This window comes from Macrobrachium nipponense, chromosome 12 (assembly GCF_015104395.2).
Source record: "Macrobrachium nipponense isolate FS-2020 chromosome 12, ASM1510439v2, whole genome shotgun sequence".
Lineage (NCBI taxonomy): Eukaryota > Metazoa > Arthropoda > Malacostraca > Decapoda > Palaemonidae > Macrobrachium > Macrobrachium nipponense.
Genome location: NC_087205.1, coordinates 98,395,648 through 98,420,248, shown reverse-complemented (window position 1 = coordinate 98,420,248; position 24,601 = coordinate 98,395,648). Strand labels below are relative to the sequence as shown.

Genomic DNA, 24,601 nt, shown 5'->3' with positions numbered 1-24,601 from the left:
CTTAATGAGTTTACCGACTCCGCTTGCATCCAATCAACTTCATGCGTGCATCGAATCGAATTATTAAGGAAAATAAGGATGTATGGGAACGACCGTAGACCGTTTGTTAATGGGGGGGAAATAATACCAGTGGACAGTGTAGAATGTACTGACCTGCGGTATGTTAAGTAGCTCATTGAGACACCATATCCTGGGAACGAAGCTTTTCTTTTACAACTCAAGAAACAAAATCTTCAGTTTACGAATTATGTTAGCCATGTGAACTTAAATGATAAAAAGAATAATTTCAAAAATCACGAAGGTCATGCCTTTAAAATGGTTTGGAACCTTAAAACTGCAAATTGTCGCCGGGAGGCATATTCCCGAACTGTAACCTTCCCTGAAAAAAGCGGGATACCATATCTTTAAAACTAACCAAAGAATCTTCTTGAAAACAATCTCAATTAGTTCCTGCCCCCGAAGTTCCTACACTATAATGTATCAGATCGAACACGGGGCATGCAAAAAGACTGGGTTCTATCCCTAGCCTAAGAAAACGTGGAAACTGTCTTATGGTCCAAGATGCTAGGGGTCTTCTGTTTCCCTAGCCTAAGAAAACTTTGAAATGGCCTATGTCAAGATACAAAGACATTTTAGTGTATGCAGCATTTACATCTTTAAGCGCAACGTGTTACCTTATTATTTGACTAAACATCATTTTACAAACTCTTGCCAGATACATGATCACGCGTACATACATAAATAGATTTGGTTCAAGCACTGTCAAGTTGACAACAAAATATCATACAAATTGAAGAACTCAAACCTTCGAAGCATTTTCGTGGCACTGTTCGCAACATCTCGATATTAAATGACACATGATAATTTATTAGTATTTCTATGTAAAAGAGTGAGGGAATCATTAAAATAAAAGATAAAAAGGGCAGAGCATAAACTGTGCAATATTTTTTTGCATTACAAGTAAATAAAAATCAAAATAATACAATTACAAACAGTTATTTTTAAAAATAATCTTTTGAGTGTCGCCATCATCAAAATGTCCGAATCTGCGCTGCGCAAATGGCTAGAAGGCAGGTGGCAGAAGGCGCAGTAAGTAAACAAACCATCTTAAAATAGTTGCCTGATAACCCAAGCCTACTGCTTGAAGCTCGTGTAATAAACTGTCATGAGTAACATTCCGCAGTAACCCGTTTTAATAGTAATACTATGGATAAATTATTACAAACTAGTGTTATTAATGTGTTATATTTGATCTCTGGGTAGTAGCTTAGTCATTGGTTTGAGCAAGATTACCTTGGTCGGGTCTAACCAAGAGCAAGTCCCTCTGCTGTTCGACTTGGCCAAATACCTAAGTTAAACTTGGTAATTTATCTGGGCGAGGGCCGGTTGGCAAGTTTTTATAATTGAGCCACCATTCATTTTTGCACATGGATAATTGAACCCCTTTAAACTCAACCCCAATCGACTAGTTTAGCCTGTTACCCTATGATGACTGTAACAAACTGATTCTTTACCAAGAACAAAATTAATTTCTGAGGCTTTTTGGTGCATTTCAAGCTTCGCAGGACCGAACAAGAAAGATGACTATTAGACAACAGTACTAGGTAATCAAAAATTAGGTACTACCTATGTGGGGACCCCATTGGGGAATGAATATCACTAATTTGAATGGTACTAGCCTATACTTAATAATTACAAGAGCGTATAAAATTTTTTGGCTCTGCTGCGGAATACTGGCTTAGATCTACCAAATGGTAGGTATGCTGACGTACCTACTAATTATAGAGACTGGGCAAGGCCAATTACAAGAATACATTCTACCTTAACCTAACCTAGCCCACCAGATCCTACCTTACCCTTATGTACCCCCACCATAACTGGACTTATAGGTAGTGTCATGATTTACTGGAATGCATCCTACCGTGACTGTCTTTTCATAACCTAACCTAGGGAGTCACTACTGACATAGACTAGCCTGACTTGACTCGGAACACAGTAAATCCCAGAGTGAAATACCTATACAGTGCATCATAACCTCATCTTCATTGATTTAATGTAAACAAGAATGCCAAGTACACTACATCAACATAATGTATAGTAAATCACAAGTAAAGTATAAGTGTCTTGCTTAATTAAATGTGGTAGCTGCAATATTTACTAATTTTGATCACATAAACAGTGAAAGAAATTGCAATTTTACATTTATAATGCTTTGAATCTATATATTTTAGTGTATAACACAGACATAATGCTCCATTTTGCTTCAAAATCAAAAGAAAAAATTGTATCAAGCAAACACCACTGGAAATTTAAATGGTTACTATTTTTTTTTCAGTCTGTCCATGAACTCTTATGCCCAGGATACTGTAAAGAAAGACTTGAAAATGCTAACAGAAACAAACTCAGATTGAAGGAAAGATTCTAATACATCTCCAGAATGTATTTGCTGCAACGATTTTGATTAGTTCCAGGTGACAATGTAATATACATTGAAGGTACTGGCATAAATTTAGTGTAGCTCTTTATTTAAGATAACAAGATATTGAATGTACTGTACAAGTGAAAATATTTTGTAATTTTTATTATTCTTGTGCGACTGTATCAATTTTAGTACATATGTTATGTGTTTAGTTAATACAAAAAACTGTGTTTGATAATATGTATGTTCTTTTTACATGGAAACATGAAAAATGTTAAAGGATGATGCTTAGTTGAAGCTTACTTGAGAAATAATTGTGTTCAGAAGAAAATAAAATTTTGTTCTACCTATTGCAATTCCAGCCTGCGTAGTTGACAGACCTGCCGCAGCATTTCAAGTGGTAGCTGGCAAACCAGTTGTGGGCAAGCTCTCAGCCCAGGATCAAATCTTCATTTCCCGCTGTGTCTTCAACTTCAGCACTACTTCAAATTGGCGGCTCTGCAACCCTTTCACCATTAAGTTGGTATGACACAGGTATGTTTTTTGGCATCTTATAGCATTTTTATTTTTGGTGGTATAATTAACGTCCTGCATTCCATGTCCTTGTGACGCTGCAATAAAACACAAGTAACGTACTTTGCCAACAGCATTGGCTACATTGTGAAAAATTTTCAGTATTATGCCAAATAATATAAGTATAATTATGATCTATGATGCCATTGTTAGTGAAGCATTCTTCTGATATTTAACACTTAACACTAAGGAGTCACTTCCCAATGGATGTTTATACTATTGCTCAATAATCATGATGTTTGAACTGTATCACAGCCACTTACGTTATGGAATCCGATATCTCAGCTATAAAAATGACATCTTTTATTTAAAGATATTTCATTAAAGTTGGTGATGCCAGTTAGTGAATTTCTAAAGTTAGCTGTATGTCTATATTTGATGCTGAATATGGTTGGTGAAAAGAATATATAATTCAGAAGCATTAAGAGGGAAGATGTAGATAACTTAAGAAAGGTACTATTGGAAAGAAAAAGCCTGAAGGAAGTGCAAGTGCTTGCAAGAGAGAATTGAATGGGATATTATATAGAGGAATTTGACATACTGCTGATTAGCCTTTTGTTTAAGTATCTAAAGCAGCTAATATTGTGGAAGTTTTCTGCTTGAAGCTTTCATTCATGATTTGTTATTTTTCACAATATTGCTTATAGACTCAGATTATGAGAATTAGCACAAAGATTTTTTCAACTCATTCACTTTCAGATGTTGCACACCAGAATAACTTCTGTGCAAAGGAGATTGTCCTTTTGAATAGCCATAAATTAAATGTTGATGCCATAATCCATATTTATAGAAATAATTTACTTGAAATAATAAATGTTGCTTTCATATTAGCAATGATTTATGAATTTGATGTGTCTAAAGTATGTATGTCTAGTGATGAATGGTACTGGGCCTCAGTATATTGCAAAGCCAGTACTATAAGATACTTGACTAAAGTTTAACTATTAAGTAATGCTATTTCTATGAGCCTCTTTGTTATTCCAGAATGGACGAGGAGGAAAGAAGATACCGAGAACACATGCAACAGTTTGCCCTTGAACAGGCCGCAAACCGATGTAGCCTAGTCTTAAGCCGCCAAAAATATGAAGCTATAGTTAAACATCTTTTGCATCCTCGAGTTAAGGTTGACTCCCAGTTCAAGCACTGGGTCAAACAAAAGAAGTTTAGTCTTGCTTATGTGACAAATGACAGCGATCCTATTTTAACCATTCCCAATCATGAATCTCGGGTAAGTGCCATACTGTACTGTATTGCAATTTGGAATAGTCTGCTTGTTGTAAACAGTAGCACACAATTTTTATTTTGTGGGGGGTGGGAGTAAAGTCTTTTACCTGTACCTACACTTATACCTAAGTAGTACCTTGTTAGTGTTATGCTGTGTTCTGTGAAGTCATTTGTTAGTTGAATTTGTAATTCCAATAAAGTTAGCCGGCTATGGCCATATAGCTATTTTGGTGGGTAATAAAGTTGTCAAAATTTAGTCATTTTTTTTTTTTACAAATCAAGTTTATAATAAGATAAAAATCTTTTCTTTAATCTTTCCCTTCTTTCCCTTGGAGAAAGGGACAATTAAATACTACATTAAATAAAATTATACATTACATAGTCAGGCATTGTAGGTAAACAGAAGTTTGTATCTTTGAAAATTTTGATCAGACATTTAAGTACTGTATATGGAGAAAAGACAATTGGTTTGCATTTTTTACTTTAGAGAATAGGTACACCCATATTTAAAATACTGTGGTAACAAATAACTGAAAATAATTTTCCTTTTGAAATGAAAAGTATTGATTTATTATTTTTATAGCGTAATCTGTATTTACATTTTAGCTGTGGATCTTGTCAGTCATCATCAAAAAGAGCTACTCATAGCCCATAGGATAAACTTTTATTTTACACTTTACTTCACCATATAGGATGCACTATGAATTTCCTTGACTCCTTTCTTTGGAATAAAACTTTGTCTTGTGTCATGGTTGATCGTGTGTATGAAAGAATTTGTTCTGTTATAAAGACATGGTGTTCAGTACACTAATAAATTTAAACAGATTAATGATAAATTCATCTTTATATTCCAGAATCTTGTTGATGCAAAGACAAGGCTACAGGTTGTACATGCAGAGCAAATTTTTGACATAGTTTATGATATTCATACAAAGGAACTCAATCATGCAGGCTACAAAAAAGTCCTAGAGTATGTAAGTATACAGGATAAAATCTATCAAAGAGAGCAGTTATTTACAGTTTGTCCAAATAGTATGTGAGATTAACATTGTTTTGTGTTTGCTACAGGAATAATTTCAAGTTTATGGTACAAATTTTCATTATAGGTTTTTTCTATCTAAGACAAACATTTCCCAGTGAGCTCACTACTTAAGTTTTGCTATACGTATCTGTGTGTTTTATGTTTGCTACAGGAATAATTTCAAGTTTATGGTACAAATTTTCATTATAGATTTTTTTGTATCTCTTGAGTTTTGCTATATCTGTATGAAGAACAAATCCTCCTATGCAAATAGGGGAGTTGTGCAAAATCTATGCTAACTGTTTTAGGATGATAAAAGGGCAGTGCAAGTTACCAGTGAATACAGTATAGTATATGGATAGATATGTGATACTATAAACTTGAATACAATTGTTGGAAACTTGTGACACCAAGTGTACAATAACAGTGACATTCTTGGTAAAGTACTCTCTCTCTACAAGCATGTGTAAATACTTGAAGCACCCACTTTTATCAAGGTCTGTCCATAAGATTACAGTACACATACACTGACCACTGAGTTACATTTCTGGACTGTAATGCCTTCCATTTAGTCCATCTTGCTTACTAAGCAAGTAAAGTAGCAAAGTGAGAAGAGACCTAAAGGAATGGATAAACAGTATAAAAAAAGACATAAATGCAGCTGTGGAAGAATGGATGAAACTACAGCAATGTTACTGGATGGAATTACATTGAGAATAATAAAATTACCAGATGCCTTTACCACTCAGTAATGAAATTAAAGCATTGATGGAAAGCAAGTGAGCTTTGAAGGGAATGGGATCAACTCGCATGCTAGTTAAGTCAATAACAGAGTCATTTGAATAAGTTCTTTCTTTGTCTGACCTGCCAATTCCTGCAAAGATGGTACGTATTGCAATTTCATGGTCATTTTGTTTATTTGTACATGAACATCATTATTTTAGTGACAAGAAAATATTAAAAAGATTCTTTAGTGTATGTTTAACTTACAGAACAGAAAAGTAGTGACAAATATTGTGCTTTGTTACCAGCTAGTTAAAAATTTACTTTTAGGATTTTGAAAGAAATTTTTTTTAGTTACAAATAAAACATCTTCCAGAGAGCTTACTATTGAATGAATGGGCAAGGTAAACTCTAGAGTACTATCAGCTTTCATACTGTGCATTCTATCAGGATTCAACAATATGCCTAACATCTGGTTACAATTTAACAACTTAACTATTCAGACTCAACCATGAAAGGATTTGCATTTTCTGCACCTAAAGCTTATTTTTTTTTTTTTTTGCAACCTATGCACGTGCCATATGTATACTTTATAAGAATTACAGTTCTTGAGATAATTTTCCAGTTATCAAACTAGCAACAAGGTATGCATCAGCTGGTTTAACTTAGGAGTAAGATGTTCACCTTACATGCATTATATATAGGATTTGGCCTTTGATGGAAACTCAGTAGGTTTAATTTATAAAGGACCCTGTAGCACATGTAGGATATTAAACCTTTTACGGAGGACTTGGAATGTTAACATTAACTTGAGGAATTTTGTTAATTTTCATGTATTTCATATACAGTACATCCCTTCATTCCAGGTTCAGCGATACTACTATGGTATTACTAGAGGCTTCTTGCAAGAATTTACGCGAACCTGTCCATGGTGTGCACAGTTGAGGCCAACTACAATCATTTCTACAAAACAGTTTCACAGTAGCAAAGAGGATGTGATGGTAAGTAAAATTTGCTATATTTCTCAACACCCTATATTTAGGGTGCGATTTAAACCTTTGAGATTCTGATGCAATCAGGTGTAATTTACAAATTGTCAGTCTTTGAGATTCTTATGATAGCAAATGACTTCATACCTTGAAAATTGTTTCCTTAGTTAATTGGTCGTTTTGATTTTATTTTTCAGTATACTACTGCCATTAAGTTCAAGTACTTATTCTAATTGAAACTGGCCCCATAGCCAGTAATATATCGTGAAAAATAAATTTACAGTCGGTAATATAAGAAAAATATTGCTGTGTTCATAATCAGTTTGATTTGCCACAGACAAGTTTTGGGACTCCTTTGAAATTTCATATGGTTCACTTTCAAAAGCAAATGGCCATTGTGAATATTAATTTCTTCTGTTGTACATATAATTCTTCCATTATTTTTAACATTTTTCTTTTTCTCTTCTGACTAGACAACAGCTAACATCCTTGATGCCTGCTTAGGTTTTTTGCTCCTATACATACATATATGTATATTGGTTTTCTTTGCTGTTCACTTTTGGATGTTTCTCTGCTTGAATTTTATGATAATAGACCAAGAAATTAAAAAATTATTGTAGTTGGCATAATCTTTGATATAAACTTAACTGAATCCAGGTGTCTCTGTATTATGAATGATTGAATCCAATTATAGTTTATTGTTATTTTTGCATCACAATCCTGCTTAAATCTGGGCTGAAGCTTGCCTTCTGAAGATCTGATCTCCCATAACCCCATTTCCTTAGGTATCCAGCACTCCCATTTTCCTTGCTGTAGCCAGCAGTACACTTTCTGGGACAACCCAGGTTTGACCTTTGTTAATCTAATTATTTCTATGTCTCTTGTGAGACCCTTTGGATTACTCTAAGTGCTCCTATGATGATAGATACAACTACTTCAGCTTTGCATAGTCTTTATTCCACCTTTAGTTCTTGTTACTTTTCTCTATTATTCTTAACTCTTATGCTCCATGTTATAGTTACATGTCAGAGATATTTTTGGGTTTCCTTATTTAGGTCTGATTATCAGGCCTATATGATATGGTCATTCTTCTTTAAATTTCCAGCACTTTTTCTGGTAAAATGCTGTGTTAATTGTCTCCACAAAGTAGGGAGTTTCTTTGCAGATCTGCTAGTTCAAAACTTTGGTGACTTGTCTTATGCTGTCTCTTGTATACTTGTGTTATGTTGTCTCATGTATATTTATTTTGAGCTAATGGTTGATGATCTCAACTTCCTGTTCGAATGTGACTGTGACTATTTTGTGTAAATATCCTGTACGTACTACTTGGGTATGTGCTACTGTCAGCAAGCCTTCAGTCCCCTCCTTGAGCTTTCCCCTAGTCAGTCATTACCAACTGCTATTTCAAGCTGGCACTGATCATGCATTTATTTTCCTAGTTATCTGTCCTTTGGCTTGTAATCCTTTCCATATGCTTGTCAGGCTGTTCATCAAGAGATGAGTTTTTCACTCCAAAGTGATATCACCCACTGATCTTCACTGTGTTTGAAGTACTGCCCAGGTGTTCTTTTTTCGATGTTAATCAGTCCTTCACACATTGCAATACTTATCCACCTTTTCTTCTTGGTAAGTAGTACCTTGCCAGACTTGCTATTGGATGAAGTGCAGTATTTATGGTCATCAGTTTTTTTTTTTCCGTCTTCACTTTTTCAGTCACTTTTTCTGTCTTCACTTTTTCAGTCTATTTTTCTGTCTTCACTTTTTCAGTCTATTTTTCTGTCTTCACTTTTCATAATCAATTACCTGTCAGATATATACATAGCTAAGACTCCGTCGTCCCCGACAGAAATTCAAATTTCGCGGCACACGCTGCAGGTAGGTCAGGTGATCTACCGTCCTGCCCTGGGTGGCAGGATTAGGAACCATTCCTGTTTTCTATCATATTTTTTCTGTCGCTTGGAATGTAAACAACGTTTGCAGTTCCTCCTGACTTGATTTTTGGATTTCATCGCCATCGGTCTTCTGGGCTATCTTTTGCAGGGAAGTACTGGATCTTTGGTTCGGCATACGCATATTAATTTGTTTTGATAACTTTGGCTTCGAAAATTTCGAAGAATTGTTTACGTGTAACTACCGAACTTTTCGGTAGACAATCACATAGTTTGCAAAGAAGGAAAATTTTAATATTATTCATAATAACGTGTAGTAAATGTTAGAATTGATTGAGCTAACTTCCTTCTTGACGATGTAAGGAAAGAATAGTTACGCTTCCTTTAGAAGTTTATATAGCTCTCGTACTAACGAGCAGTTAGAGCATTAACATTACTAGTAGTGTGGTATCCTCATCTCCTTCTTACTTCACAGAATCTTCAAATTCATATTGCAATTTGAAGACAAAGGAATGTAGCTCAAAATACGAGCTATTGAAAGGTAAGAAGTGATTTTACTGTTAGTGCAGTGGAGGGTGCGTTCTGTTCGGCTCTGTTTCGCTCCCAGGCCTAGACCTCTTCCAAGCTCACATACCCAGAGGAGAAGGAAAGTCGGAAAGCCTTACGGGAGGTTATGGAGAATCCCCACCGATCAGGCGTCCCCCTCGGCAGGATCTGTAGAACGTCCCAGACTGCCAAGTTCGCCATTGGAAAGGCGTCCTAATTAGTAGAGGTGCGTTCGATCGGCTCTGTCTCGCTCTCAGGCCATAGACCTCTTCCAAACTCACAAGCCCAGAGGAGAAGGAAAGTCGAAAGCCTTACGGAGGTTATGGAGAATCCCCACCGATCGGGCGTTTCCCTCGGCAGATCTGTAAAACGTCCCAGACTGCCCAGGGATAGCCCATTGTTGCACAAAGGCAGCCTTTAAAAAGTGCGTCTGTTCTTCCGTTTCTTCATCTTACATCCGAAAAGACGAAGAATGTACATGTTAGAAGTTCGGACGATCTGGCTCGTTCTCTGAATAAGAGAACACTGACTCACTGAGCGAGAGGCTGAGAGCCAGCCAGCAAGCTAGCGCGAGCCACGTTCCAAACAGCCAGCAGCGAGCCGCGTTCCAACAGACTAGCGCGAGCCGCGTTCCAACAGACTAGCGCGAGCCTCGTTCATACAGATAAATGCGAGCCGCGTTCCAGCAACTGAGTGCGAGCCGCGTTCCAGAACTTTTTCTTGGCGCAAGGCGCCTTCAAAGAGAAAACAGACGGCTTAACTAAGGAGCCTTATAGTAGAATGGCAATCAGAAGGATGCTCCATTGAACGGTTCTGGCAAGAGGCTCGTATAACAAGACTAGAGGCGCTGGATCTATAGGGCGCACGGGACCTTCCACGCAAGCGGAACGTTCCAGGAGCGAGTCTCCTTTCTAGCGTGCGGAACATTCAGGCGCGCGGAAACTATCCAGACGCCAGGCGCTAGGCGCAAGGATCCAGACGCCAGGCGTCAGAAGATTTCAAAAATCTTCATTAGAGAGAGGTCAGTCGCGAGACTCCTCTTTGAATTTTTAACTTGAACAACTTCCCCTCGGCAAATGTGCAAGATGTCGCACAGGCGGCCGTTGCTTTTGTCAGAAGGATTCTAGCATAACTAAAGACAAGCCCCTTTTCATTAGTTCAGAAGACTCCTTTGTTAGGCAGTTCCTCTCTATGCGGACTCTCTCCTTCATCCATGCTCTTCCCTCGTTTTGAGGAGGCAAGAGCTTTGGGAGTTTTTCTTAATAAGATCTCATCGATGTTTGGGTATGATGCGGATAGAAAATATCTACTTCCTTCCGTAAACCCTAGTGATGAACAGGAATTCTGTCTCTTCCGCGATTTATGAAGAAATCACGAATATTTAAAGAGTTCCTTGATTAACTTCGTTCCTTAAGGATATATATATATATACTCTTTCTATCGTTCTATTAACGAAAAGAACGAAGATAGTAGAAGGTAGTAGAGTTTCTGCTGTATGAGAATACGATACGGCCAAATCATAAACACATACCGTAGTTACTTCTTTTCTTTGCAACTCAATTACAAGTATCCTTCTACGTTCTTTCCTAGGAAGGACTACGCTTAAAGGGATTGTTAAGGACCTACACCTACTTAGCTTCTAGATTTATCGAAGTCTTGTTTCGCTTAAATATGCTTTAATAAGAACTTCCTGAAGTTCGATAATAATTTTATTAAATTCCTTTATTAATTGGAGTAGCTGGCAACTCTGGAAGAGTAAAGCGGGGACTGCTTTCGCTGAGAGCCTGAGACCAACGCAGTACGCCTACGCCAGTTACTGTCAGTACCATGTAGGTGTCAGTCATGAGCGGTCGGGCGAATCTCTCTCTCCTGCGGGATGGAATAACTTTCCGTATCTCTCCCCACAATCGCGGTCTTAACCTCGGATTGAGGGGATAGTTAAGCTACATAAAATAAATATTGTATGCCTTTTGCTAAGAAGCTTTCAATACGAGAGATAGTACAACCTTTCAATGCTGTTTACCGTAGGTAACATTATTAAAGGATTCTATCGCAGCAGAACATTATATTATGTAATGCTCTCAGGCTTACGAAAGCATAGCTTATTAGAGTACCTGCTCAGAAGAAGATAGATGAGTCGGATGGGAAACATTTTCTTTGGGGCAGAACTTGTTTCCCTGAATGGACTATACTACGATATAAAGTTTTTTCCTACTAAGAACGGAATTAACATGTGAAAGGATGTCGTGGGTACCATAAAGGCACAGGTGTTCTGCACATAACATAAAAAGAATTAGAAGAAAGCGCCAGTCTGGCGCAACGCGCCAGAAGTACCAACCTGGCGCAATACTCCAGAAGCGCCAGCCTGGCGCAAAATTTGCGCCAGAAGCGCCAGCCTGGCGCAGTGAGCCAAGAGCACCATCCAAGATTTTCTCGTTTTAGGGCGAGTTATTAACCTAGGAGTCCAGTAGCCGCTCGGACACCAAGCTCGGTAACGGCAAGATTCGTTCCTGATTTCGTTACCCATTTAATCACTTAGGCCATTTCCACGACACTCTCATATCGCATAGAGCATCGAGAATCTCTTTTTTTTTCGCTCCTATTCGCGTTAACAAAGAGATCCTTCTCGATCGACGATAATAACTGTTAACATGTTTAACATTTATTGGAAAGAGTTGTGAGAAGACGAACAGGCTTCCTATAGACTGCTTCCTTTTTCCTACTTCTCCCCCGATTGAAGATGACGTGGGAAAAGCTTCAAGGAAGATTATCTTGCCAGTACAAGAGCAACTGGCCTCTTTGGTGGGAGTGTTAGCGCCTCGTTAGGAAAGTACGTTGCGCTTCCAATCAAGAAGTCTCGTCCTCTCTCCCCTGCGAAGCGAGAGGCGTCATGCAGACGTGAAGCTTCCAAAAACATATCGCAGAGGCTTCGGTTTCGAGAGCGAGATCGGGAGAATCTTACGGAAGACACGTAACGCCAGAGAGACGTGAGACGTCGTCAAGACATGAATAGTCATTTAAAGCTGCTTTTAGACGCGAGGCTCCAACCAAAATTTTGGCGCCAGTTAGGACGCCTTTTGAGAGCGAAGCGTCTTCCAGGCGCGAGGCGTCATCCAGACGTCAGCAGCCACACAAACGGGAGGCGTCAGCCAGGACGCTTGGCTGACTAGAAGCGTCATCCAAGCGGGAAGAGTCATCCATTTATGGAGAGAAGCCTGGGCTGTTGGCGCCTTCCACGACTATTAAAGCGGGGAAGAGGAAGGAATATCATTCCCTTAGCCCCTCTCCTATTAGGAGCTTGTCTCCTCCAGAGGAAAGACGTACTGAATTAGCAGCGGAGACTCATCTATACCCCCGACCCCGTTAGAAGTAAACTCGGAGGAGGAGTATCAAGGAAGAGAAGGACTGTCGAACTATAATTTCATACAATCAACTTACCTGTCAGATATATACATAGCTAAGACTCCGTCGTCGCCCCAGACAGAAATTCAAATTTCGCGGCACACGCTGCAGGTAGGTCAGGTGATCTACCGTCCTGCCCTGGGTGGCAGGATTAGGAACCATTCCTGTTTTCTTATCATATTTTTTTCTGTCGCTTGGAATGTAAACAACGTTTGCAGTTCCTCCTGACTTGATTTTTGGATTTCATCGCCATCGGTCTTCTGGGCTATCTTTTGCAGGGTAAGTACTGGATCTTTGGTTCGGCATACGCATATTAATTTGTTTTGATAACTTTGGCTTCGAAAATTTCGAAGAATTGTTTACGTGTAACTACCGAACTTTTCGGTAGACAATCACATAGTTTGCAAGAAGGAAAATTTTAATTTTCATACAATGAACTTACCTGTCAGATATATACATAGCTAAGACTCCGTCGTCCCCGACAGAAATTCAAATTTCGCGCCACTCGCTACCGGTAGGTCAGGTGATCTACCTGCCTGCCCTGGGCGGCAGGACTAGGAACCATCCCCGTTTTCTATCATATTTTCTCTGTCGCCGGTGGTATCAACATTGTTGTTACTACCTCCTGACTGGAATTCGCTTTTCAGACTTTATTGATCATCTTTATTGGATTTCTTGGTGACGTACTGGATCGTTGTTTTGGCATTCGCTACTGTGGACTGGATTTGGACTTGCTTTTGATTTTTCTATTAGAATGTCTGATTCAAGTGTTATGTGAGAGTGTGTGAATGTAGGCTGCAAGGTGAGGATCCTAAAAAAAAAAAAAAAAAAAAAAGGGAAAAACAACAAAAAAAAAAAAAAAAAAAAAAAAAAAAACAAAAAAAAAAAAAAACGAAGGCTTCGGTTGATCCTCACTGTATGTCGTAAATGTAGGGGGTTTGACTGTTCTTTGGCTAACACCTGTATTGAGTGTGAAAAGTTGGATGCTAATGAATGGAAGACTCTAACTTCTTACTTGAAGAAGTTAGAGAGGGATAGGATTAGACGGGCTGCACAAAAGAGTGTGAGTACAAGGCCTATTGAGCCTTTTTCTGAGTCTAACTCTCCTTTTATTAATGAATATGATTCTCCCATATGTATCTGAATCCTCACAGGCTTTGCATTCGGATTCGGCTTCTGAAATCGCCAATCTGAAGGCTACTCTTCGTAAAATGAAGACAAAGATGGCGGCCATGCAAGGTAAGGCTAGTGAGTGTTCCAGTGTTGTGGAGGGGGGCGTACTGACCGTCCCTGCGATGCTCCCAGGCCTAGACCTCTGCCAAACTCACATACCCGAGGAGTAGGAAAGTCGAAAGTCGTACGGAGGTTGTGGGGAATCCCCAACGGTCAGGCGTCCCTTCAGCAGGTTCTGTTTCGTTACAGTCTGCTCAGGACCGCTCAAATAGAAGCGTCCTACGAGATTGTTTCTCGTCGTCCGGTTCTCCTTCACCTAAACGAGGGTGGAAGGACTCGGATCTTTCTAGGCCACTGAAAAGGCATTGGAAAGAGCGCGCGTTCGACTCGAGCCCGGAGCGCTTCTCGGAGGAAGCTCCTTCTTCTATCAAGAAGGCTAAGCTGGTTTCGACGCCTCCTAGAGATGTATTTGATGATCGCACTCCTTCGAGTTCTCCTGCTTCTTCTATTGAAGAGGACGCTGGGGTGGCTTCCAAGAGGATTTTGCTGGCAGTTCAAGAGCAGATTGCCTCTTTGGTGGGAGTTCTTTCAAGGGATCCCCCTCGCAAGAAGGACGCTAGACTTCCTATTAAGAAGTCCTCGTCTTCTTTCTCCAGCCAGAACGTGAAGCGTCCGCCAGACATGGGACGTCTTCCAGGCAAGAAGAGGCGTACAAACGTCAGGATCTTTCCGAGCGAGTTGCTCGAGATCAGGATACGCTCAGGCCTGAGGCACCAGCCAGGCGCGAGGCGCCAGTTAGGCGTGAGGATTCAGCCAAGCGCGAGGATTCAGCCAGGCGCGAGGAGTTGCGTGAGGCGCCAGACAAGCGCGAGACGTCAGCCAGGCGCGAGATGCCAGCCAAGCTACACGCTCCAGCCAAGCGTGAAGCGCCAGCCAAGCGCGAGGCGCCAGCCAAGCGCGAGGCGCCAGACAAGCGCGAGGCGCCAGACAAGCGCGAGGCGCCAGACAAGCGCGAGGCGCCAGCCAAGCGCGAGGAGCTTTTCAGGCGCGAGAAGTCAAGCAGACGCGAGACTTCTTTTAGACGTGAGAGAGAGTCGGTTCACTCTATGAGCCCCTCTCCTAGTAGGAGTTTGTCACCAGTAGAGAGAGAACGGGATGAAGATCCTCTCGTTTTTCAAGCCGATTCTCCACAAGGTGTAGAAGGAGATTCGGAAGAAGAGGGTGACGGTAGAGAAGGAGTCTCGAATTATAAAGTTCTGACTGACCTCTTTTACGGGAATACTGAGATTCTTTAACTCCTGCCGCTCCTCCTCGCCTCGATCACTGTTTTCGAGTGCGATTGTGCCTAAGTCTTCGTCGGTCTTGAAGATGAGACCTACGATCTCTATGAAGAGAGCGCTTCAGTCCTTAGACAAATGGATGTTGTCTAAGAAGGATCTAGGCAGAACTACCTTCTGTATGCCTCCAGCCATACTTTCTGGCAAGAGAGGTTTCTGGTACCGAACTGGGGAGAACATGGGCCTTTCTCTCCCAGCGGCAGCCGAAGCAGACTTTTCAACCTTGGTTGACTCGTCAAGGAAACACGCTTTGAATGGAGCTCGCGTGTCTTGGGCTATTTCGGAGACGGATCATCTCCTCAAGGGACTCTTCCATATTTTGGAAGTGTTAATTTCCTAGACTGGTCCCTTGGGGTGATGTCTAAGAAAGCTCATGACTCTCGGATGGTCTTGACCCAGAAGTCATTCTCAGTATTCTTGCTTGTATTGACAAGGCGGTACAAGACGGTATCGGGAGAAATCTCCTCTCTTTTCGGAGCAGTACTCCTTAAGAAGAGGAGTATTTTAGTTCTTTATTCTAAACCAAGGGCGGTTTCTCCCTCACAGAGAGCAGCCCTGGTTTTCGCTCCCATGTCTGACTTCCTGTTTCCTTCTCAGTTAGTGAAGGACATTTCTCGTCACTGACTGAGAAGGCGACTCAGGATCTTCTCCTGCAAACAGCAAGGAAGAAGAGACCTCTTGTTTCTGTTGACAAGAAAGGACCGACTTCTACGGTTCAGCCTTTCGAGGAGGGCCTCTCTCCAGAGCTACCTCTAAGAGAAGAGGTCTTGAGAGGAGAGGTAAGGCTCCTTCCCGTCCCTTTAAGAAAGGGAAGTGAGACAGACAGCCTCCAAACACCAGTGGGGTCCAGGCTTCTCGAATTTGCAGACGCCTGGTCACTCATAAACTCAGACGCCTCTTCCATGTCCATAATAAGGAAGGGATATTATCCCCTTCCAAGACAGTCCATCCACTAACGACCATTATTCCGCCGGAAAAAAACAAAAGAAAAAAGGGAACTGTCAGCCAGATACAGGGACCCTGTACTGAGGGATACTCTTCGTCTGATGGTGAATCAAATGTGGGACAAAAGAGCTATAGAACTGGTTCTAGAGCAAAACTCTCCGGGGTTTTACAATCGGCTTTTCCTGGTTGCGAAAGCCTCGGGGGGCTGGAGACCAGTCTAGATGTCAGCGCTCTGAACAAGTTCGTTCGAAAGGAGAAGTTCTCTATGGAGACTTCGGCCTCAGTCCTTGCGGCGTTACGTCAAAGGAGATTGGATGTGTCGCTGGATCTCCAGGACGCCTATTTTCATGTCCCGATTCACCCTTCGTCGAGAGTACCTCCGTTTCATGACGGGGGGAAGGATATTTCAGTTCAGGGCCTTGTGTTTCGGCCTATCCACAGCGCCTCAGTCTTCACAAGCCTGATGAAGAATGTGGCGAGGTTTCTTCACCTCAAAGGCGTCAACATCTCTCTATATTTGGACGATTGGCTCATCAGGGCCAGAACAGAGAGACAGTGTTTGGAGGACCTTTCTTTGACCCTAGACCTGATAAAGGCGTTGGGACTACTCGTGAACCTCGAGAAGTCACAGCTGATTCCCAGACCAGAACTTGGTCTATCTGGGGATTCAGATGGATTCTCGGGGTTTTCGAGTATTTCCTTCGCAGAGAGAATCGTGAGAGGCTTGGAAAAAGTCTCTCTCTTCTTAGGGAAAGAACGGACTTCGGCGAGGGAATGGTTAAGCCTACTAGGCACCCTTTCCTCGCTCGAAACAGTTCTTTCCTCTAGGAAGACTACATCTTCGCCCTCTTCAGTTTTTTTCCTAAAGAGATCGTGGAACTGGAAGACGGGACTTCTCTCCGACAGTTTCTCCTTCCAATGGGAAATGAAACCACACCTGCAATGGTGGTTGTCCCCTCTAAAAGAGAACAAGGGAATTTCTCTGGAAGTTCCGAACCCAAACCGAGTGTTGTATTCCGACGCATCGGAGAAGGGTTGGGGAGCAACACTAGGACCGAGAGAAGTGTCAGGCACCTGGAAGACAGCACAGGTGTCCTGGCACATAAATTGCAAAGAACTTCTAGCAGTTCACTTAGCGCTAAAGTTCTTCGAACCCTTTGTGACGAACAGTGTGGTCCAAGTGAATGTGGACAACACTACAGCCCTGTCCTACATTCGGAAGCAGGGAGGAACACATCTGTGTCGCTTTACGAGATAGCAAGAGATCTGCTAATTTGGGCCTCACAAAGAAACATCGCCCTCCTAACAAGATTTGTTCAGGGGACGAGAAACATCAGGGCGGACAGACTGAGCAGGAGAAGCCAGGTCCTTCACACAGATGGACTCTTCATTCAGAGGTGTCAGAGTTCTTTGGGATCTTTGGGGCACTCCTCACGTAGATCTGTTCGCCACATTCCTTTCCAAAAGGCTGGAAGTCTTTTGTTCAGTGGTGGAAGACCCAAGAGCTCTCGTGGTCGACGCCTTCCTGCTGGAACTGGTCTCATGTGGACGTGTACGCTTTCCCCCCTTTCAAAAATCCTGGGACAAGTGTTGAGAAAGTTCGTAGCGTCCAACGGGACAAGGATGACCCTGATAGCCCCGTTTTGGCCAGCACAAGATTGGTTTGCAGAGGTGCTGAGTGGACAATAGACTTCCCAAGATCCCTTCCAAAAAGGATGGATCTTCTCAGACAGCCACACTTCGAGAGTTTCATCAAAACCTCCCGCTCTCGCTCTGACTGCCTTTCGACTATCGAAAGACTTGTCAGAGCGAGGGGGTTTTCTTGCGAAGCTTCAAGCGCTATCGCTAGAGCCCGCAGAGCTTCCACTAGACGAGTCTATCAGTCGAAGTGGGAGGTATTCAGAAGGTGGTGCAAGTCTAAGAAGTTGTCCTCCTCCAGTACCTCTATAACCGAAATCGCCGATTTCCTGTTGTTCTTGAGAGAGGTCTCTCATTTGTCTGTATCGACAATAAAAGGATACAGGAGCATGCTGTCGGCAGTATTTAGAAAAGAGGCCTTAGACAGTGCTGACAATAAAGATCTGCACCTTGATTAGATCGTTTCTAAACGACAAAATCGAAGGAACTAACTCCACCCAGCTGGAACCTGGACGTAGTTCTCAAGTTCCTTCGGACGGACAGATTTGAGCAGCCCCCACGTAGCTTCGTTCAGGGATATAACAAGAAAATGCTTGTTTCTCCTATCTTTGGCGACAGCCAAAAGAGTTGGCGAACTTCATGCCCTAGAAGATGAAGTCGGCTTTAACAAAGACTCGGCCTTTTGCTCGTTTAGAACTCTGTTTCTAGCGAAGAATGAAAATCCATCGAATCCCTGGCCCAAGAGATTCGAGATCAAAGGCTTATCGAGTCTGGTAGGGAGAGAAACAGAGAGGTCTCTTTGCCCGGTAAGAGCCTTGAAGTTCTTCTTACAAAGAAGAAGCAAATGGGAGGCTCTAGACAGAGTCTTTGGTGTTCGATTAAGGACCCCACAAGAATCATGTCTAAGAACGCATTAGCTTTCTTCATTAGGAGCGTCATTACGGATGCTCACAAGTTCTGTCCTGACGACTCTTTTCCGCTTTTAAGAGTAAAAGCCCATGAAGTTAGAGCAGTGGCGACGTCTCTCTCTTTTCAGAAGAATATGTCATTAAAGAAAATCATTGACACGACATATTGGAGGTGCAATTCAGTTTTTTGCATCTCACTATCTTAAAGACGTTCGCGTGACCTACGAGAAATGTTTTTCTCTGGGACCATTTGTATCGGCGGATACAATACTGGGTACGGGGGGAGCAAACACCAATCCTTAAATTTGTACATACCTTCTACTGGATATGTTCTAGATTCCTGCTGACAAAGAGGGCTTAGTGCTGCACTGGCGGACAGTCACTGTTGTTCAGTAAGGAACTCTTGTGATATCTTTTAGGGGAGTATTTAATTTTTTTTTTGAGAATTTTGTATAAATGAGTTTTTCGTTTCGAGTTATGGGTTGTTTGTTATGAGTTCGGGGATAACTCAGAACAATTCTATAGACTAACATGGTGGTTAGGATCAGGTGGTCGGGATTGGTTATGCTCCTTCACAAGGTGTGTTGTCATAGAAGTGGTCCAGTACCCATTGACAAAGTCCTTTTAGGCTCTGCCGAGTAAGCGGTTCTTATACCCATCGACAGACCCACAAGAACTCTAGCCATAGATCTAATATCTCGCTAAAGTCTTGAGGTGATGCAGACTACCGGGCTACAGCCACGAAGTCTACCACCTATCAGGTAGGAACCAAGGTTTTTCTTTTATACCTACAACATATGTTGTTTACCTGTCTATTCCATATTAGCTGTCTCTGACCCTCCACCAAAGGGTGCCAATCAGCTATGTATATATCTGACAGGTAAGTTCATTGTATGAAAATGATATTGTTATAATACAATAAAGTTTCATACATACTTACCTGGCAGATATATACGATTAATGGCCCACCCAGCCTCCCCGCAGGAGACAGGTGGAAGAGAGAAAATATGATAGAAAACGGGGATGGTTCCTAGTCCTGCCGCCCAGGGCAGGCAGGTAGATCACCTGACCTACCGGTAGCGAGTGGCGCGAAATTTGAATTTCTGTCGGGGACGACGGAGTCTTAGCTATGTATATATCTGCCAGGTAAGTATGTATGAAACTTTATTGTATTATAACAATATCATATTTAAGACCATTGGTTTCAGTGATTATGCTGGTCTCAGTTTTTCTCAAGTGTCTGACTTCTTTTGTTTCCTGTTGCAGTAGATAATGATTATATCGTTTTATTGTTGTTAGCCTACTTGTTGTATCTTCTTTTTTTGCTGTACTATATTGCTTTAATTTATTTGTGCTGTTTTGTTATTTGGTTCCAAGTTATCCATTAGTACTTGAGAGTTAACAGGGTATTTTGGAAATGATTAATGATTTTCATGAATTTTCACTATTGTTATTTATGAAGAAGATCCATTGATATACAAGTCCCATTAAAAATTATGGTTCCACTAGCAGGCTTCATTTTATATAGATTTTCTCTGTTTTTCTCATAATTCCTTTCTCTGAAGGGGAAAGTTCACATAATAATTGTCCAATATTCATTTCACCAAAGGGAGGGCAAGGACATACACAAATGTTTTCTTTTTAATATAATTACTTTACAAACACTTACGAGAACATGGAGAATGTAACAAATTGTATGGATGGATGGTAAAATTCTGCTGCAGTGCGACAGAGTATAGTTTCATCAAAAGTTAAAGATCTGCTGAATTGTGAATCTGCTTTTAGATTTATTCATGAGGTGGTGATGGGCGAGAAATTGGTGATAAGGGCTATTGGGATGCTACTCTGGACAATTCTTATGTGAACTTTCCCCTGCAGAGAAGGGAATTATTAGAAAACAGAAAACTTATTATAAATTAAAGTTTACTATTGCAGCCATAATTTTTAATGAGATGTATGTAACAGGGTCTCCTTCCTAGATAATAATAGAAGGTTGATTGTTTGGTGCCTCTCCCATGTAAACCAAGTACCTAATTGATTGTGATGGTCAATGGCCCTTAAGTTTAAAAAAAAAATTACGATCTCTGAAAAGCCCTTGGTGCTATTCCTTTTTATATTTAAAATTCAGTTATTTCTGTCATTGTCATAACCAGGAAATTCCTCCTTCTTCCATTTAGTGATGCCTGCCTCCAAGTTGGTTTTTGACTGCTGGAAGAGTAGAATAAGCATCATTTTAGCCTTTGTAGCTTTTGCATTGTCAGGCAAGGTAACATATGCCAGAGTTGGTCTTCAGGTGTGTCTCTTGCTGTGGTTTGGTGCCATTTGTAATTTTTTTTGTCAACTTTTCAAGTTAGGTTGAACCTATAAGTGAGAAGTAGTTAGCATATTACATTGTAAGTATTTTGGCTGCAAGAAATTAAAAAGATGTGAGTATAGTTAAAATAAAATATTGTGTGAGTTTAACACTATGGTCAGTAATAAGTGATCCATGATCCCAGTCACATCTCTTTTATTCATTTACAGGCAGTTGTGAAAGTGATCTCCAAACATGAAAATTCTGAGAGGGATGATGAAGAAGAAGTTATAACTCATCATATTGATAGTGAGTCTGACACATATAGAAAAGAGACTGGCATTACAATTGTAGAAGAAGAAATGTTATCGAATGATAACACAACCCTGTTGCATAAAGTGCCCCGACCTTTTCATCACATAAATAATGACATTGATGAAAAACATGTAAATGCTTCCCCTCAGTATTATGAAAACTATAGAATGCCTCAACATGACTCTGATGATGTAGATGTGGCCTTTGTAAATTACTTAGTTAAAGAACTTAAAAGTATTAAAAATCCTAATGTTAAAAAAAAATTAAAGAAGAAAATAATAGACACTGTTCTAGAAATTCAAGTGGAAGAAGATTTATAATGAAAAACACATTTGGAAAGTAAAAGTATTCAGAGTATGTGTGGTTTTAGTGACATGAATTTGTATACGGTTTAGTTTGATTGTAAAACCTTTTATTGTTTGTGGTTATATTTTTTACTCTGTATGTTTACAAGGTATGACACATTATTATAAGATGAAGCATTTCTCAGCAAAAAAGAAACTACAGTAGTGCCTCAGGTCACAAAATTATTCCGTTCCGAAGCAGTCTTCGTAACCTGATTTTTTCGTATCTAGAACTACGTTTTACATGTAAATTGCCTAATTTGTTCCAAGCCCTACAAAAACACCACAGTAAATTTTATAATAAAGCTAAATTGACCAATAAACAATGAAATACAACAATTTGGACCATTCAATACCTACACTAAACTTTACGAAACACATTAACAAATGGCAGAAAACATTAACACTTCTTGATTATCTCCATCTTCATCTCCATAGAAAGCATCCTCTTCTTTCCGTGAATTTCAGCAACATTCTTGGGACCCATGGCTAATAACAAAAGTAATTAAGTTCACACACAACATGATAAAGTAACTTACTGTACAACGAAAGCGAAATCACTAACGCGAATTTACATTAACAAACGAAATCTGTGTGAACGAACAAATTCCAGGTGTTTACGATAACGCTGCCATAACAAAATGGTCAAGGAACGCCTTTACATAGAGGCATGATGGGACAGATGCTGACCAATAGGATAGCAGGATCTTCGGTGGTGACTAGCATCGGGAACCAATGGGAGAGCGGGAGGATGGTGGCGAGTCTACTCAGTTGGCGGCGCACGAGTTTTAAAATTGTTCTCAGCTGCCCGGGCGAATCTCAGACTTTACAATACATACCCTTTCGCAACCTGAATTATTTTCGTACACAGAAGCAAAAAAAATCTTTGTCTTTGCCTTCGTAACCTGGATTTTTCGTACTTAGGGACTTTCGTATATAGGGGTATGACTGTATAGTTTTTACAAGAAGTAAAACCTTGTGAATAAGTTTTATATACAATGATTTTACTGAGAAATGCATCCTCACTTATCTTGATAAGTACTGCTCTTCCCTCTTCCTCAGTAAGGATTGATATACATGTAGGATGTGTTCAGGGTTTTGGCTGAAGATTTTTTAAGCTTTCAAGACATTCTTATATGCAATGATACTTCAAGAACCCTGTGCCCCTTGTTCTCCAAAAGTTAGAATATGGACCTTAGATTGCAAAGGATTTTGATTCAAAGCTCAAAGGATGGTCATATTTGTTTGAAGACCCCAGTAGTGTATTGGCTGTGGCTATGGCCATGAATGACATGCATAAGCAAACTTCAAAGGGGCAGAAGCTTGGAATTTATGTTGCTGCAATTTCAACGTTGGATTTGTAGTATCTAAGATGTGGTGGAGATAATGTGCAACCCTGTGAAATCATTTTTGCATCAGTGTAATGCATCCCTGTGAAAAGCTTTATGCTGAGGGTAGAATTTCCAGAATGTAATAAACCACTATGAATATGTATCAAGCAAAATGGACATTATGTAATTTTTGTCACTGCAGGGACCTTCATTCTGTCATTATTTCTTTTAGTAGACTATCAACTTATGGGAGAGGAAATTTTCAGTTTTCAGTGCTAGGAGATTATTTACTATATCAGTACTCTTCTGATTAATTCGTACCTACCTCACAAATTCTTTTGACTTGAATGACTTATAATGGAATTAATGAGATGGAGATACCTGAACAAGCAGTCAGCTCCTTCAGTTGGACTTGGTGTTAGTTTTGGGTAGTCTTAAAAAAAGAGCCCTATAAACACATGGCTGTCTAAGTTCAAAGATGTCTAATTTTTCCAGTTTTAATTTTGCACTGTGAAGACTTCTTGATAAGATGCATGGGGTACTGACTGAAGCAACTAATATGTGATGGATTGCCTATTTCTATTCATACTCCGGGTAAGTTAATAGGAGAGGACGTGGGGGGTTGCTTATTTTTATCCAATAAGACTGCTCTTTGTGTAAATAAAGAGGTGTTATAAAGGTTCAACTGTTGCAACCCTTTTATTTCCATTAGCCTGTTGGGGATTACCATTTACACTGTGCCTTGCATGGTGCACTGAGGTAGTACTAACAGTGCTTGCAGCATCCCTTTGGTCTCTTCCTATGTTAGTGTCAAACTTCTCTGACTATCTTGCTACATTTTTAATCTCAAATAAGAACATGTAATTTGAGTGAGCACTAGGGGTTTAAAAATAAGACTCAATGGTCACGTAAAATGAATTTTTCACTAGTAACTAGTGATTCATTCCTAGTACTACTAGCTACTCAAAAGAATGGTCAAGACACCATTTTGATATTTTGTTGAGGGAAGGAACTTCTAGAGGCTACAAGTTTGGGTTTAGTGGTGGTTTTCACAAAGGTTGATTTTTTTTTTTTTTAAATTTGGAACCTATTTTTAGTGGTACTCTTTAAATACAGTACATTGATAAGGCTGAAGGAGTTATACTCCATAAGGCAGAGCAAACATTATACATTTTCACTGGGTACTGTATGTGGACACCACAAAGTTCCGACAATTCAAGGTTAAAATTCTTTTCAGATAACATTAATTTTTTTTTTCTTTTACCGAACATCGATGAAAAGCCCTTAAAATTCAGTTTTTCAGGGTAACCTGCAAGGAGAATTCATAAAAGTGTTGACATAAGGGGGTTAGGATTAGTGTGTTATGTGGAGTGACTTGCCCATCAGAGTCAAGCAATGTTGGTTATAGTAGTTTGGGGTAATAAAACTGTTGTCTTATCTGATGACACAGGTAACCCAATGCCATATCTAGTTCAGGCTGATGGATATGAACAGAGAATCAGGGAAAAAGCCACTAACCCACAGGATGCTA

At 40.2% G+C, this 24,601-nt stretch overlaps 1 protein-coding gene across 2 annotated transcripts; it reads left to right on the top strand.

The window, feature by feature from the left end:
* The first annotated feature begins 2,335 nt into the window (after positions 1-2,335).
* On the top strand, positions 2,336-21,752 carry LOC135224692 (uncharacterized). 2 transcript variants are annotated; one of them, XM_064263962.1, is made up of 6 exons: positions 2,336-2,471; positions 2,782-2,953; positions 3,977-4,220; positions 5,071-5,190; positions 6,827-6,961; positions 21,311-21,752. In XM_064263962.1, the coding sequence occupies exons 3-6, from the start codon at positions 3,978-3,980 to the stop codon at positions 21,713-21,715; spliced, it is 903 nt and encodes a 300-aa protein (XP_064120032.1). In that variant the 5' UTR covers positions 2,336-2,471; positions 2,782-2,953; position 3,977; the 3' UTR covers positions 21,716-21,752. The 2 variants fall into 2 exon arrangements, with proteins under 2 accessions (XP_064120032.1, XP_064120031.1); XM_064263961.1 differs by having other exon boundaries at positions 2,336-2,495.
* Positions 21,753-24,601: the final 2,849 nt, after the last annotated feature.